The sequence below is a fragment of the Oreochromis niloticus genome, linkage group LG11, assembly GCF_001858045.2.
Source record: "Oreochromis niloticus isolate F11D_XX linkage group LG11, O_niloticus_UMD_NMBU, whole genome shotgun sequence".
Taxonomy (NCBI): Eukaryota; Metazoa; Chordata; class Actinopteri; order Cichliformes; family Cichlidae; genus Oreochromis; species Oreochromis niloticus.
Genome location: NC_031976.2, coordinates 15,424,388 through 15,438,482, shown reverse-complemented (window position 1 = coordinate 15,438,482; position 14,095 = coordinate 15,424,388). Strand labels below are relative to the sequence as shown.

General features: G+C 42.7%; 1 protein-coding gene across 2 annotated transcripts in view; it reads right to left on the bottom strand.

Annotated features, from left to right (window-relative positions):
• zfpm2a (zinc finger protein, FOG family member 2a) overlaps positions 1 to 14,095 on the bottom strand; it is a 121,116-nt gene that overhangs the window by 77,720 nt on the left and 29,301 nt on the right. For both annotated transcript variants that reach the window (XM_005472533.4, XM_013276489.3), the window contains exons 2-3: positions 11,917 to 12,075; positions 4,688 to 4,789 (exon numbers count right to left, since the gene is read on the bottom strand). In XM_005472533.4, coding sequence (XP_005472590.1) covers positions 4,688 to 4,789; positions 11,917 to 12,075 — 261 coding nt within the window. The remainder of the gene's footprint in view (positions 1 to 4,687; positions 4,790 to 11,916; positions 12,076 to 14,095) is intronic.

Below are 14,095 nucleotides of genomic sequence, written 5' to 3'. Positions count from 1 at the left end.
AATGCCTGAAACTTGTCAATATAAGAAAAAGAAACATAATTACTACACTTTCCTCAGTTCAACATGTTTCTGTTTTTGAACGCGATAAAGAAATGCTGTTCTAGTAAATGAAGAACGACTCTTTGGCCTTAAACTGTAAGAAATAAACATGCTTATATTCCAGACCGTCCTGTAATTGGAGGAAAGGTTTTTTTTGTAAACCACAGAAAATGTCCCATATTTATTATTGATTTTATTGTGGACACGTTCTTAAAAAACAGATATTTCTGTAGTACTTTTCTGCCATTTAACTGATTATCTATTATTTTATTACTACAGTATGAATGGCTCTAGGTGAGATCTTTATCAGCATGACAAGTTGTAAAATTTATGAATATACTGGTAAAAGTCCAAAATATATCCTTCCCTTTGTCCAGAGCCACAGTTTTTGCCAGGCCGATTGTGGCCCCTGGACCTTATGTTGGACACCCCTGGTCTAGATATAACTGTCACCGCTTCACCTTCATTTTATCTTTTTTTTTTGGTCAATTTTTCCACTAAGTTTCTTCAGATGAACCAAGGGAATGTCGAAGTTCATGTGACTGACACCCAAAAGGTTTCATCCCATCTGTTTATTTTCATGATCACTTTGTCTCCCAACAAAAAAGGGCCCACTGTCCTTTTGCAAATATTTGCATGTCTGTGTTTCACCACGATATAAATAGCAGCACGGGCAATCGCAAACATTTGTTGAGGCACCTGCCACAGTATCGTGGCCATCTGGTCCTCCAATTCTCCTAGCATGACATATGTGCATTAAACCTGAAATGGTTATTGTTTTTTTTTTCCTTTTTTTTTCCTTTGGCGACTGGAAGAAGATGGATTGGCCACAGATCGTTCTAGGTTGGCTGGAGTCAAAAATGAGACTCGAGACTTTTTACATCTGAGTGAGGCTGCGTTTTCAGCGTGTGCATGTTTGATGTCTTGAAAGGGGAAAAGGAGGTGGATATAAATGGCTATCGTTTTTCAGGGTGATGTGTGTGTGTGTGTGTGTGTGTGTGTGTGCGCTTGTGCTCCGTCTGTGTCCCACTGTCAGGTAGATTCTCAGATGGCCACTCCTTCAGCTGACACCTGCCTCGCCCTGGCTGATGCCCAGCTGGCATCAGCAGCTGAGCAAGCTGGGCCATGCCGGCCGTCAGGGACAAGCCAAGAGAAGAGATTTGTGGACAAGGTGATCACATTACTTCTGTTACCACTCTGTCACACTCATCTGCTCCTTCTGCATCTCCTTCTTTACAGCGTGGCTCATTTTAAGTGTGTTTTAGTGCTGATATCTTAGATGTTGATGTCTGTATGTATGCGAGTCACATCTACTTCAAATCCAGTTTAATCAGTCTGGGAAATTGGGTGTTGACATTAGCTGCAAACTGACAGCTACAGTAGATCAGCTTAATTCAATTCAAAACACTAGCATGTTTAGTGCTGCTTCTAATGTCTCTGAGGCATTCCAGTGATATAATGTTGCACTCTGGGACAGTTTATGGGCCTTTTTTTAAAAAAAAAAAGGTCAAAATCTAAGCAGCTGCTTAGTTTTTCTCAGCCTTTTAAAACTTCATGTCATAATTTTGCAGTGGAGATGATTTTTTTAGACTTTGACAGCCTGTTGTGGAGTTTCACTAATTATTCTGTGTGGAAAGTAAGCTACGCATCATTTGGCACAATGCTGGAATTTGCAAAACTATAGGAAACAATAAATTTATTTAGGGGGAAAATGCACAAGTCTGAAACTCTCGCTAATACCGTCGCTAATCAATGTGTTATAATCAGAGGGTATCCGCCTGTAGATGCTAAAATCAATCACGATCAGTTCAAAAGATGGCATTCATCATGCTTCAATCTGCAAAAAGATTGTGATCAATGGAAATGCTTTCCACTGTATCACTGCAGAAATAAAATACAATAAAACTTGTTAGCACACACATCACACTGCATGTGCACACTGTATTTATTTGCATTTGGGCAGCATAATAAACTGTGAAGGCAAACCACATCCTATTAGCAGCGGACAATATGGCGCAGTATCTGAGTATGTGCTGCTTCTTCAGCTACATATTAGCTTTAATTCTTAAATTTAGTGGTCCACAGCGTATAACAGCGCGTTAACAAATGCACTCACAGACTACACACTTGAGCTGAAACTGGAGCGATTACAATTACAGCACTCTTAACGAACCCTGGATTTTCTTCACTTTCCAAAGCGGGGTGTGGTTTACATGAGAAGGCATTTAGATAAGGATGAGAACAAGTTCATTAGCAGAGTTAGCTAGCTAACACACACCATTCCCAATTAGCCTAGAGGAGAGCAAGTGGGAGAGAATCGAGAGAGACGGAGTCAGATTCCTATCACAGGCAGTCCATGAAAATGAATAGAATAGCATGACACGCTATCTGGCAAATCAGCGGCTGATTGCGAAACACCCGTGACGAGAAATGAACACGAGACAGAAGATCAGTGTGCAGATTTGCTTAAGGACATACTTGTAGAGATGAGGGGAGAGAAAGGGAACTCGCTGGGTGTTCCACATCAGAGACCCAGCACTCTGAACAACAGAGAAGAGTCAGCTATCAGATTAATACTGAGTCATTCAGTACGCTTCTCTGCTGTTCCAGACAGAAAGACAATCAGAGAACAGGGGCCAATCGTGGACAGCACTTGACATGAGTTACTAAAGTGGAGATGAAATGCAGGGACAAAAAAAAAGAAAGAAAAAAGTTCAATTACAGGATGTAGATTGTAAAGGCTTTTGTTGTTACTCAGCAAAAGGGAAATGGTATGGAGGTGCTTCAATAGAATCACCAAAGCAGGTGGGCATGTTCCGAGTTAGCCCACCTCATTAAAAGGCTTCACTCTCTTTTTATGTAATGGCCATTACACGTCCTATTCAGATGCACACGCGCAGTGATTAAAAATTATCTGTTGGTGATCATAATCACAGCTGCTTAAACTTAAGCCAAAGAATAACAAAGAACTTTTGAATGCTCAACTATCTGAACATTTACAAAGAGATTAAAGGGGAGACAGTCTACAAACTAAATAAATTTGCTTTTAATCGCTTCCAACAGGAAGTCATGTCATTTCGAATGTCCCTATCTGATTGTCTGATTCCCCCTCTTTATTCAAATTATAACATGCCCATCTGACTTTTCCAGCACAATGGGAAAAATTAAAAAGGGAAATGACCTTTCATGGCAGCCATGATGAAAGAGTGAATGGCATTATTATGCGCCAAGATTAATTTCGGTCTACTCCGCGGTGCCCATTGAGAAAACACACGAGGGGGGCACGGGTGCCTTAGTCGCTCATTAATTGGTAGGTGTATCATAGAGATGTCAAAAACAAGATGATTATAAACCGATGACCTGGCTGCGAAGCGCACACAATACGCTACAATATAAAAGCTTGTTTGCTTAAAGTTGGGTGCAGCCAGGTGCTAAGTGTCATTTTTCCGGCAGCAATACAGCAGAGATTGGGCCACAAGTGTCCAAGTCCTCTGATAAGTTGGAACCACTCATGCTGCGGTTTAGCAAAACATGAAATGGGCATCATGTCTCACATCACTTCCCCTGCAGTTCAGCTGTCCTCGCTGTATGCAAAGAGAAAGTTTACTTCGAGTCCCCCTCCTCTCCCTCCCCGCTGCCTGTCCAGCAGTGTGTTTCTGAGCCTCTAATTCTCATTCTGATGGCTAAGTAGAAGGGGGAAAGCATAATTACAGTCAGTCATACATCCAGTCATGCTACATCCATCCCTCCTTTTCAAAGCAGTATTTTTAAGCTCAGCATTTCTTGCCAAAAAAGGGGGCCTTTTTTTTTCCTCTGCATGTGATGCCTTCTTTTTGTCATGGCCCCCATAGTTCTGAGCTGACCCCCTCAGCCCTGTCTCCTGACTGATCACAGTGATGGTTTATTACTGTCGTCCCGGCGCTCTTATCTTTAGCCAGCAATGCTCATTTCCTTCCCCAGATTTAAATGCAAATGTGAAATTTAATGATAAATGCATTATCTGATAGGTGCGATAACACTGATTCACTGTCAGTATAAAATACACACCCCGGGGGGCTTCGAGCTAGCAAGCACAACTTGCCCAAATCCACTTTTTTCTCCCGCTCTCTCTTTCTTTTTCTTTTTTTTCCCAAACGCATGTACCTGCAATAAATTCTTGAGGTCATTTTATGCATTAAAAGGAATCACATTTTGTGTGTTCAGCAGTGCGGGCGCAGGCTATTGCTGAGCAGTAATTGCCATGCAACTATCTTGTTCAATGTATTATCCATCATTTTGATGAAGTTACTTTTACTAAAAGGGCAAACAAGATAAAAAAATGTGTTGTAAACTCTTCAAAAGCTGCGTCTGCATTGCATTATTCAGTTCTTTAAAAAAAATGTCTTTAAGGAAGCAGTTGTTGACAATTTAATTTACTGTTAACCGAATGGTGGCTTCACGTACATTTCAAGCGAGCAGCAGACTTCTGACACGATTGTGTAGCTATATAGTTACTATACAAGGCAATCATTTTTAGAAACAATAATATTTTATCCCCTTTATCACCTTCCCTCGAACTACACCGCATGCCTTTCAGTTACTCAACAATAACTTTATCAAATGACCCCCGAGAGCCTGTCTTGTAAAGTAATACTCATGCTTTTCTTACTTGGACCATCCCATTCCTCCGGCCCCATGGCAGCGTGCCTGCTCTTCTCCCCCTGCCCATCCATCTCCGACTCTCCTGCCTCTCGATTGCCATCTTCCTCCCCTGTAAGTAAAAGAGGGAAAAAAGCACTTTAAGTTCCACAATGCACACAAGACCCAAAGTGAACAGCACTCTCTCCAAATTTAATGTTCGGACACGTAATTTAATGAATCGTTGCATTATGCAGACTTTGGTTTTTTAACATCTTCTCCCTGTACCAGTTAAGTGTATCACAATGTGACGTGTGTGTTTCCGTGTATGATTTTGTAAAAGTGCATTCACCACATGCAGCTGCACACTTTTATGTAAAAAGGAGTTCCCATGAGTGCTTGCAGGAACAGGAGGAAGCCCAATGGAACAGGAAGGAAAGCAATGTGTGGGAGAGAGGTGGCTATTTATTACCGTTTGATCTATTGTGGAGGGAGCTAGAATGTGTGTTATAGGATGTAGGGGCTGATTTACAGTCCCAAGGCTCACACGGACCATGCTAAGGGATATTTGGGTATCTCTCTCCAGGATGTAAGTGCTTAAAGACCTTGTTTAAAAAAAAAGAAAAAAGACTGTAGACGCACTTACTGTAAAAGAAAATCTATTTTTGCATGTCTACGGTAAGCACAGTTTGTACTCAAAAGTTTATAGGCACATAAATCAGAGCTTAGTAGGTGCCCCAAGTGTGGTGCTCTAAATAAATCCAATGTGGCTGACACAGTGGTTGGTGTCTCTTCAGACTCGGGCAGGTAAGAGCAAACCTGCTTGGGGCGTGTAGTGGTGGCTGATGGTTTGTGGAGGTACATTCCTCTCACTTTTGTCACCCCATCTTTTTCATTCCTTTGATGTTTTAAACCCAACAGTGAATGGTCAAGGAGAGGCCTGGATTGCTCCAGTGGCTTACTACACGCCACCACAAGGGAAAAAGAGGGGTGGGAGAGGGCATGTAGATTTAAATACAAATATATGACGACAGGACAACATGTCATTAGGATATACCTTATGCAGCAAACCTAAATATGAATATATTGTAACCACACCTGCCTCTGTTCTTCACCCCCCACAGTTCCCAGAAAAACACATTTCTGAGTCTTAGTTATCACCCTTTAAGTGACAACTGCCACAGGACACACACTACGTCACTTCAGCGCCGGCCATCCTCAGTCGGGTTAATCTCCAGATCAAGCACATACTCTATGCTTGTTTAGCTTTTTTTTTCCTTTTTTTTTGACGTGGCTCACTTCAAAGAGAGCGGCAAACATTGCCAAAAGGATGTCAGCTTTCTATCTCCCACTAAAATAGGAGATGTGTGTACGAAGAAAAAAAAGCGATACTGTAGGGAAGTCTGCAGAAATGTCCTACTTACAGTACATGAGGTCATTATGACCCACTTTTGCTTATGCAAGTGTCTGCTTGGGCTGGCAATTTCTTCCCCCTGCTCCTCCTCTCTTCCAGTATATTATCACGGAGCCCACTCAACTAAATTCCCCCACTATTTATTGTTGGGCCTGGAGAACCTCTTTAGCATACCAGGCTCGTATTATGACGAGGATAACAAAGGCGTATATCAACAGTTCCTTCCAATGGAGCGCAGTTTGAAAAAAAAAAAAAAAAAAAGCTGGTGAGATAACATTAAAGGCACTACCTTGATCTCAGGCGAACATGTTAAGCCCTGTAACGAAACGTATTGGAAGTGTTTAATTACAGCCCGGGAAATGAAGCTACAAGATGATTCCTTAATTAAGCAGTGATTAAGGATTTTCTGCCTTCTATCTAACACAGTTTGCAGTGCATTTTAAACACAATCGCCCAGGCAACCTCACAGGGAACAATGTCACAGGGCTTTGATGAAGTTTCCTGCACAAATGTCACTAGGAAGAAAAAAAGGCAAGCAGAGGAAGCAGTGCTGGAGCTTTGCTTACAGTACAGTCAGTAAGATAAAACCTGGAATACAGAGAAATGTCGAGATCCCCCCCTGCCCCGGATTTTAAAACAACATGGAAATGGATTGATTGAGGTGCTCCGTTTCATTCACCGAGGTCCAATCTGAGTAATAGAGCCTCTGCTTTGTTTCATCATTTGAATTGAAACCCCTCTGCAGTCTTATCAAAGGGGACAGATTGTCAATGATCATCCTCTACATTATCGCCTAGATCATAATTTACATCTGGCTTAGGTTCCTTTCCCCGCACGCTCAGATGGATATACTTGAGGCTGAGTGAGAGAAAGCTGAGGAGAACAGAAGGGACGGGGAGGGCTGGGGAGGCGAGGCGGCCTGCTGGGTTCTGGGTTGGCGGGCATGCGAGAGGAGCCAGTGAGCTGTTAAAATCAGCTCTATCGCTGCTCTATCAAAGGACAGCTCTCTAGCCAAATCGCAGTCACACGCAGCGTGCCACACATTCAGGTCAATAAGCTTATAGGCGATTTACACAAACAATTCCTCGAGCAAGGTAGCAACAAAGTCATATTGGCTTTTTCCCTCCCTTTTAGCATTGTCTCTGCCGAGGAAGCCCTTGAAAATGTCAATCTCTCGCGTGCGACTTTAAGGAGCTCAGGGCACTCTAATCCTGACCACTGAGTCCTGAGACAGGTTGCAATTTCTGCAAGATGGAGTATAAGTATTTTTAAGTATTCCTATGGGATTGCAGAGTTCTATAGGTTACCAAATCCCAGGCTCGATGACTTTAACCCGGTGCCGCACTTCTAAACCCATCACATGCTTCCTGGTGTTGGAGCTTGGCGATGATTTTCAAAATGTAATATCAGGAGGGGTATGCCTGCCCCCCCCCCTCGTCAGCATCGGTGGCGCTAGCCCGTTGATATTGCATATTTGGCTGCTGATGCAGATTGCGTCACATATACAGATAAAGTCAATTCAAGGAAGCAACCTTTTTCACCAAAGTCAAGCATAGCTGTAAGACTTCTCTGCTATCTGAAAAATAGGTCTGAATTGCATGCAATTTGTGGCAGGCAGAGCACTCCAATGGAGGGAGGCTATTAGTGAAATGCCTTGCCACTGTCTCTTTAAATGCCAATAAATTCCCATCATTACAGAATCTGGCAGTTTTCCTCCCTGTCTGCAGCCTGGGTCTTTATCTCGCTCTGCCTCAGTCTCTGAGCATGTAGATCTGGCCCAGTTAGATTGTCATACTTAACAAACATTAATGATTAATTTCCTCCACTGAGTCAAATGGGGCTAAAGGGATGACTCGATTCATCTTATCGCACCACAAATTAGCATTTCCCCATATTCTCCAGCATCAACTGTGCATTAAAATTCCACATTTACCATTCTGGGCACTGGCAGCTGTGGTGAAAGAGCCAAGGAGATCTTCCTCCCGTGTTGCTGGAGATTCAGATTACTTCTGTGTCGCACAAAGAATAATTAATTGTGCCACTTTCTCCTTGTTACTGTACATCTGTGGCTGCCGCAAGTCAAATTACTCACCGAGAGGTTATTTGAAAGGTCAAGGTGTTTTTTTTATTAATTATTTACCGTGTTAAGTCCTTTGCTTTCACTTTTCACTTCAACTGTGATAGAATATTTCTGCCCACATCGTTTCTGTAATTCGAGGAGAACGGCACAAAAGAGTGCAAATTTTCACATTTAACTTAATGTATCTTGACACCCGCAACAACCTCAGAAACGAGCTGAAAAAAAAAAAACAACCCTCGTGTAATGTAACTTCATGAAAAGCTGTTTTACGTCGAGGAAATGAGACACGTGAAATGGCATGTAAATTTACTGTCAGTGCTAAGTAAGGAAGTCATTTGTCATCAGACAAACACTTGGAACGCTCAGAGGGAACAGCTTGTGGCAACACCCTGTGCTGAACTTCACAGATAGCCAACAATAAAAGAGGGGGTGAAACAGCAAGGTGAAATTTCACAATTTCAGTAAAAAAAAGATGCCACTCAGCGTATATAAAAAAAGGTATCTTTCTCACAATTATGGAGCCAGGTGTGTCAATAGAGTATAAATCTTTTCTGTGGGAGCGAGCGTGTTCATCTGTGGGGTTCTTCACAAGCACAGCTCCATAAATGTGAAATTGACCGAGCAGGAGAGGTTGTTTGAGGTAAAAATTCTTGTTTAATAGCAAGGGAAAGCCAAGGTTATTTCTTTAGATGTGTGCCTTTCCCCCCCTCCTCATAGAAGTCTTGAAAGGGAGGCAGACCCCCTCTAAAATGCCATGTATATTAAAACAGTGTTCAGTCTCTCTGGGGTGCTACTATTCCACCAAGCTTGTTCATTTTCAGAGACATTATTCTGAGCTGAACTGACAGGGGGCTGCTCATACCTGTAGCCGTATATCCACACGATTCAGGGCTGCCCATTACTGACAATCATGATGCATTATGCAAGGGATTAAATTGTGTAGCTGGTCAAAATAGGTCTAACTTGAGTACTTCATGTGCAGCTGGATAGTTCCATCAGTGATAAAGAACTGTATTTTAATTCTTGATCACTGAATTGTGTATCTAAAATAAAATATTAACTTGCAGAGTATTGAATGAAGCTGTCTAATAGAGGCATTGATTGGAGTAATTACCTGGGATGATGTGAAACACATGTTCCTGATATAAAAATTTACCTTTATTTTAATAGATTTTTGCATTTGAAGTCTGTTTGAACTTTTTTCATCTCCAAAAACAAAAGAATAAAATCACTCCTTCCTTTGTTAAACTGGACGTGTGCGACCACTGGTGAGGCCTAACAAAAGGACAATGCTGTGTTTAAATGGGTCATAAGTCAGAGGGCTTAGGAAGCACTGATGCAGGACTAATCATTTCTACTGTTTGTCTGAAGAAGAAAAAAAAGATCATCCTAAAAGCATTCTTGTCATTTCTGTTGCCAATGTCAAGCTAACAGGCCCTTGTGTGTGTGTGTGTGTGTGTGTGTGTGTGTGTGTGTGTGTGTGTGTGTGTGTGAGAGAGAGAGATGCCAACAGCACCTTACAAGCTAAATCAATGAAAGGGCCAAAACCCAGTGAGAGCCACAGCACTATTAACTAAACAGGTCAGGGAGTCAACCGTCACCTAATTTTGAGGTTCCTGAGCCTCAGACCAAGATGGGACGTCAAGGTGCTCCACGCACTTATCTGGGGAGTCCCTTTTCTGCAAGGGTAAGGCAAATGGCTGAGTCTTTGGTGGCATTCAACTTCTTGACCTTTGCGCCTTTAAGCGGCTTTGCTACTTCACCGCACTCTGATCAAAGTTAATAAGTGCTTCATATGTTAATGAAAATTGGTACTCCTCTTTGTGTTCCTACAGCTTTTTAATACCTATTATAGACTGAAACTTTTAATGGAGGTTTTAGGTCCCCCTGACAAGCCCATTTCAGAGAGTGACTACACAGATACAAGGCTAAGCTAAGACCAGAGAGTCACTGCTCAGTGGAGGAACCTTACACGGGAGACCTTATTCTCCGGGAAGCAGCAGAAGATAAAGGCCATGGGATGAGTGGCTGCTTTAAAACCCACGTTCAAGTCCGCACAGGGCTAATTACAGCACGCCATCACATTTGAGAGGGTTTAGTTAATCAAGGGGGGGCTCTCTTTTGCCTCCTATAGTCGAGGAATAACACACTTAAACCATTTAATGCCGCCAGGATTGCGTCCCGTTTAATTCAAGGCAGTTTCACATAAGTGGGGTAAATTTAAGCCACTCCGACATTAGTTTTAAACAGATCTAATTGAGGAAGGGATCATGGGAAAGTGGCTACACCTGATGATTGGACACAACTTGGCACTAGGAGAAAAGAAATTTGGATAGTACATCATTTGGGTCTTAGGAGGCAATGGGAGACTTAGCTACTGTAAGCTCAGATAGCAAAGTAATACAAAAAAAATCGGACTAGTAAGGCTCGTGTATGACAAGGAACAGATTAGAAGTGCTCAGGGAAAGTACTATTTGACATTATGGATTGGTATTTCGTGTTGTCTTTATTCATAAACAGGGAAAGGAGATTTGAGACCCGGCTCGTTAAACAAAGGGAATATCAAATGGCACTGACAAGGTTCTTTGAAAATTTTCAGAAGTTGTACTACTTTTTTTTTCTTGTTGTAACCACCAATATGCGCCATCTATTTCATAGCTACTGGGTTATTAGAAGTATATGCCTCGTACTTTGAAGTTTGAGTGGGGACACATTACGGAGGAGACAAAGGGTGAAGCGGCCGAGGCGTCTCTGGTAATTGCAATTTCTGAACAATTGCGCCGTTCAACTTTTCCCGGAGAACAAAAGGAAAACATTATTGATACGATTACCGGGCCATAGCCTACCTGAAACATGAAAGATTTTTTTTTTTTCCTTCAATAATGTAATCCCACGAGGCACATCAGTTTAGAAGTGTGGAGAAATAATTCTAAACAAATTTCCCTTTGAAAGGAGGGCGAGGAGGCAGACATTCAAAGCATCGGTTCTTCATTAAAAAGTCAAATTTGTGGCATCCGTAAGAGTGGGGACACCTGGGGTAGCGAACGCCACGTAACCGGAGGCTAGGAAGAGGCGGCGGCGGTGGGGTTGGGGGTGGAGGTTCTGGGCTGGGTGGCGGTGGTTGGGGGGAGGCGGGACAGGTCTGTCATCTTCACACTGTAACCTGAAGCAGGCCACAAATTAGCTCCTGTGATGGCACGGTGTGACCGAAATGAAACAAACACACAAAGAAGCAGTCTAATTGAATTGGAGTTCAAAGAGGACTCGGGCGCATTTGGCGACGCTGAGGCGCTTTATAGTGCTGGACCTCCGAGCAGTAGCAGGTGCTGCTGAGTGTTCACAGAGCTTTAGCGCCGGCTCAAAGGGAAGCGCTCTCCAGTGCATTGGTGCACCGTAGCACACCTTCACAGCACTATCACAGAGGGAGAGCCAGTGTTGCTGGTGCCATCTCCATCTCAGATCAAACCACTGCTCTTGGGTGGATTGCTGGGGATCAAATATCAAAAATGGATAGTCTCAACTCCAGGCAGTGATGCGGGAGAAATTCTCAGACGGACACAAGTTCTGCCAGGTTTGATTTGAACATGTTGAGGAATTTTATTAGACACAATTGGCAGGAGTTTAACTTACTTTTTGATGCTAGGCACCGGGGCGGGCACAGCATATTGTCCCATATTAGGCGTTTAAAAAAAGAAAAGATGGCTGAACGCCGCATGAGGAAGCCCGCCTGTGAAGTTTCGGTTTTGGCCGAGTGCGGGACGCTCACCTTTGTTGCAGAAGTACTCCATGTCTTCGCAGCTCATGTTCTCAGTCTCAAACTCGGCGGTGAAGTTCTCCTCCACCGAAAACTCATCTTTGGCCAGGAGCTCATTCTCCTCGGAGACGCACTCCTCCTCCTCTTCCTCCAGGCCATCCTCCAGAGGACCTGAGGGAACAGGCACACATATGTACACAGAGACACACACACAGACACACAAGGGAGATGTTCAGCAATTTCATCACATCCTTCAGGCTTTCAAGAATCAAAATCTTGTCTCTCGTTGTTTCCGGTGTTGCAATAATACAAATTCAAAGCACTGCGCAACACTGCGTGGTCTATGCGTCGTATATATACATGTTCAGAGATTCGTACAGACTAAAGATAAAGCCACCCCAATAAACACTATTATTTTACCACCGTGCTTCACATCAGTGTTTCCATTATTCCTATTGAAAAAAAATCCCTTTGAGACTTTTTTTTTCTAGAAAAACAAGCTGACATGCAGCCAAGGTGAGCGCTGATGTTAATCCCGCTACCTGCAAAACAAAACCTCACACAGATGGAGAGAGGGAAGGAGAGAAGGGGGGCAAGAAAAAAAAGTTCCTTTCCAGACTTTTCACACAGGCATCAGCATGGGAGGAGGAAAGAAAATACTTTTATTAATTTGTTAGCCTTATCACAGGGTACAATGTTGATTTTCCATTTACATTCCATGCCTCCGGGTAATACACCAGTGCAATCTTAAAGGAGACACTTTTCCGTGTGATTAATTTTTTCCCCCCTCTGTGCAATATTATTTCTTTAAATCTAAATGATTTCAGAGTTTTTTTTGCTTGTAGCTGTACATCTCTTTTGGTATTTGCATATTACCATTTTGCTTCAATCAAGGGTGTTGATGGAATTACTGTACTGCCACCTGAATTGTATTAGTTCTGAAAACATCTCACCCAGCATTTGAATGTTATTAAGATAATGCGCATCGCACACCTCTCTCCTTTTTCTGCCAAAACATGCCCGCAAAGTCCCCGCATGACATACCAAAAGCGAAAAAGACTGGGGGAGCCCTTCTGGTTTAAGTTTAGTTTAATATTTGAGATGATGCACTCTGAGAAAAACCTGCATAAGCCCCATGAAAAAAAACAAAAAACACTCCTTGCTCCTTCTCGAGTCGTGTTTAAAGTGAACAATCATGTCAAAAGTGCTGCTGTCACTGCCAGCTAGATGAGGATGCTGTCTCTGTTTCTGCCTCTCGTGCATCAACCTAGAGCTCAAACAGAGCGCACTTACATCCTCTCCACACCTTTCAGTCTGTTTGTTCTATTGTAGCGGGAGCGAGCCCCCTCAGCTTTAATAAAGCAATAATTTCACTTCAGAAAGTGGGGCTGGTGTGCCTCTCCTGTTTCTCTTTCTTCTTGCGACGAGTCTCATAAAAGACCCCCCTGATGTCCACAAACTGCTTGCTCTTTTCATTAGTCTTATAAATTACTCCTTTGTAGAAGCCAACATCTGCAGGAGCCCCGGACATGAAAAGAATTAGCACGCGGATCTCTAATAGACACTGCAGAGGCAGAGTGCCGCTTTTAAATTAGGATACAGTTTTATGATCTTATCTGATGCCTTCTGCTGATTCGCTGAGGAGTGAAGTGAGGCGTGAAGTGACTCGATGAGTCTACCATCACTTAAGATGATACTGAGAGATAAATATCGCCGTATCAAGGGGAGATTGTATGACTGGCGGTAAAAGCTCCTGCCAAGGCAATTGAAGACAGTGTGAAAGAAAGCGGGGAAATACATTTCTATACACACAGTGTGTACACATTCCATTACACAGCTGAATAAGAACTGTGTGTACAACTAAACGATTCTTCCTCTGTTGCTGGCAAATACAGCAGCGCCATTGCACCGCGGAAAATAGACCTACAGTGTTGTGTGATAATAAGGGTAAAGGGAGATTAAAGATAAACTTCATGGTCAATAAAACACAAAGATTAGGTAGATAAGATGAGATAGAATTGAGGTTTAATAGACTCAGAATAAGGGCATCTCACTTCCCCACTCCAACAGATAGTAACTAAATGGAGCATTTTCAAACTGATAGAGATACTGGAGGCCTTGCTGAATATGGAAAAATGAAATATTACACCCAGCCTGAGACATTAAAGGGGGTCCGATGGCTACTTCTTTT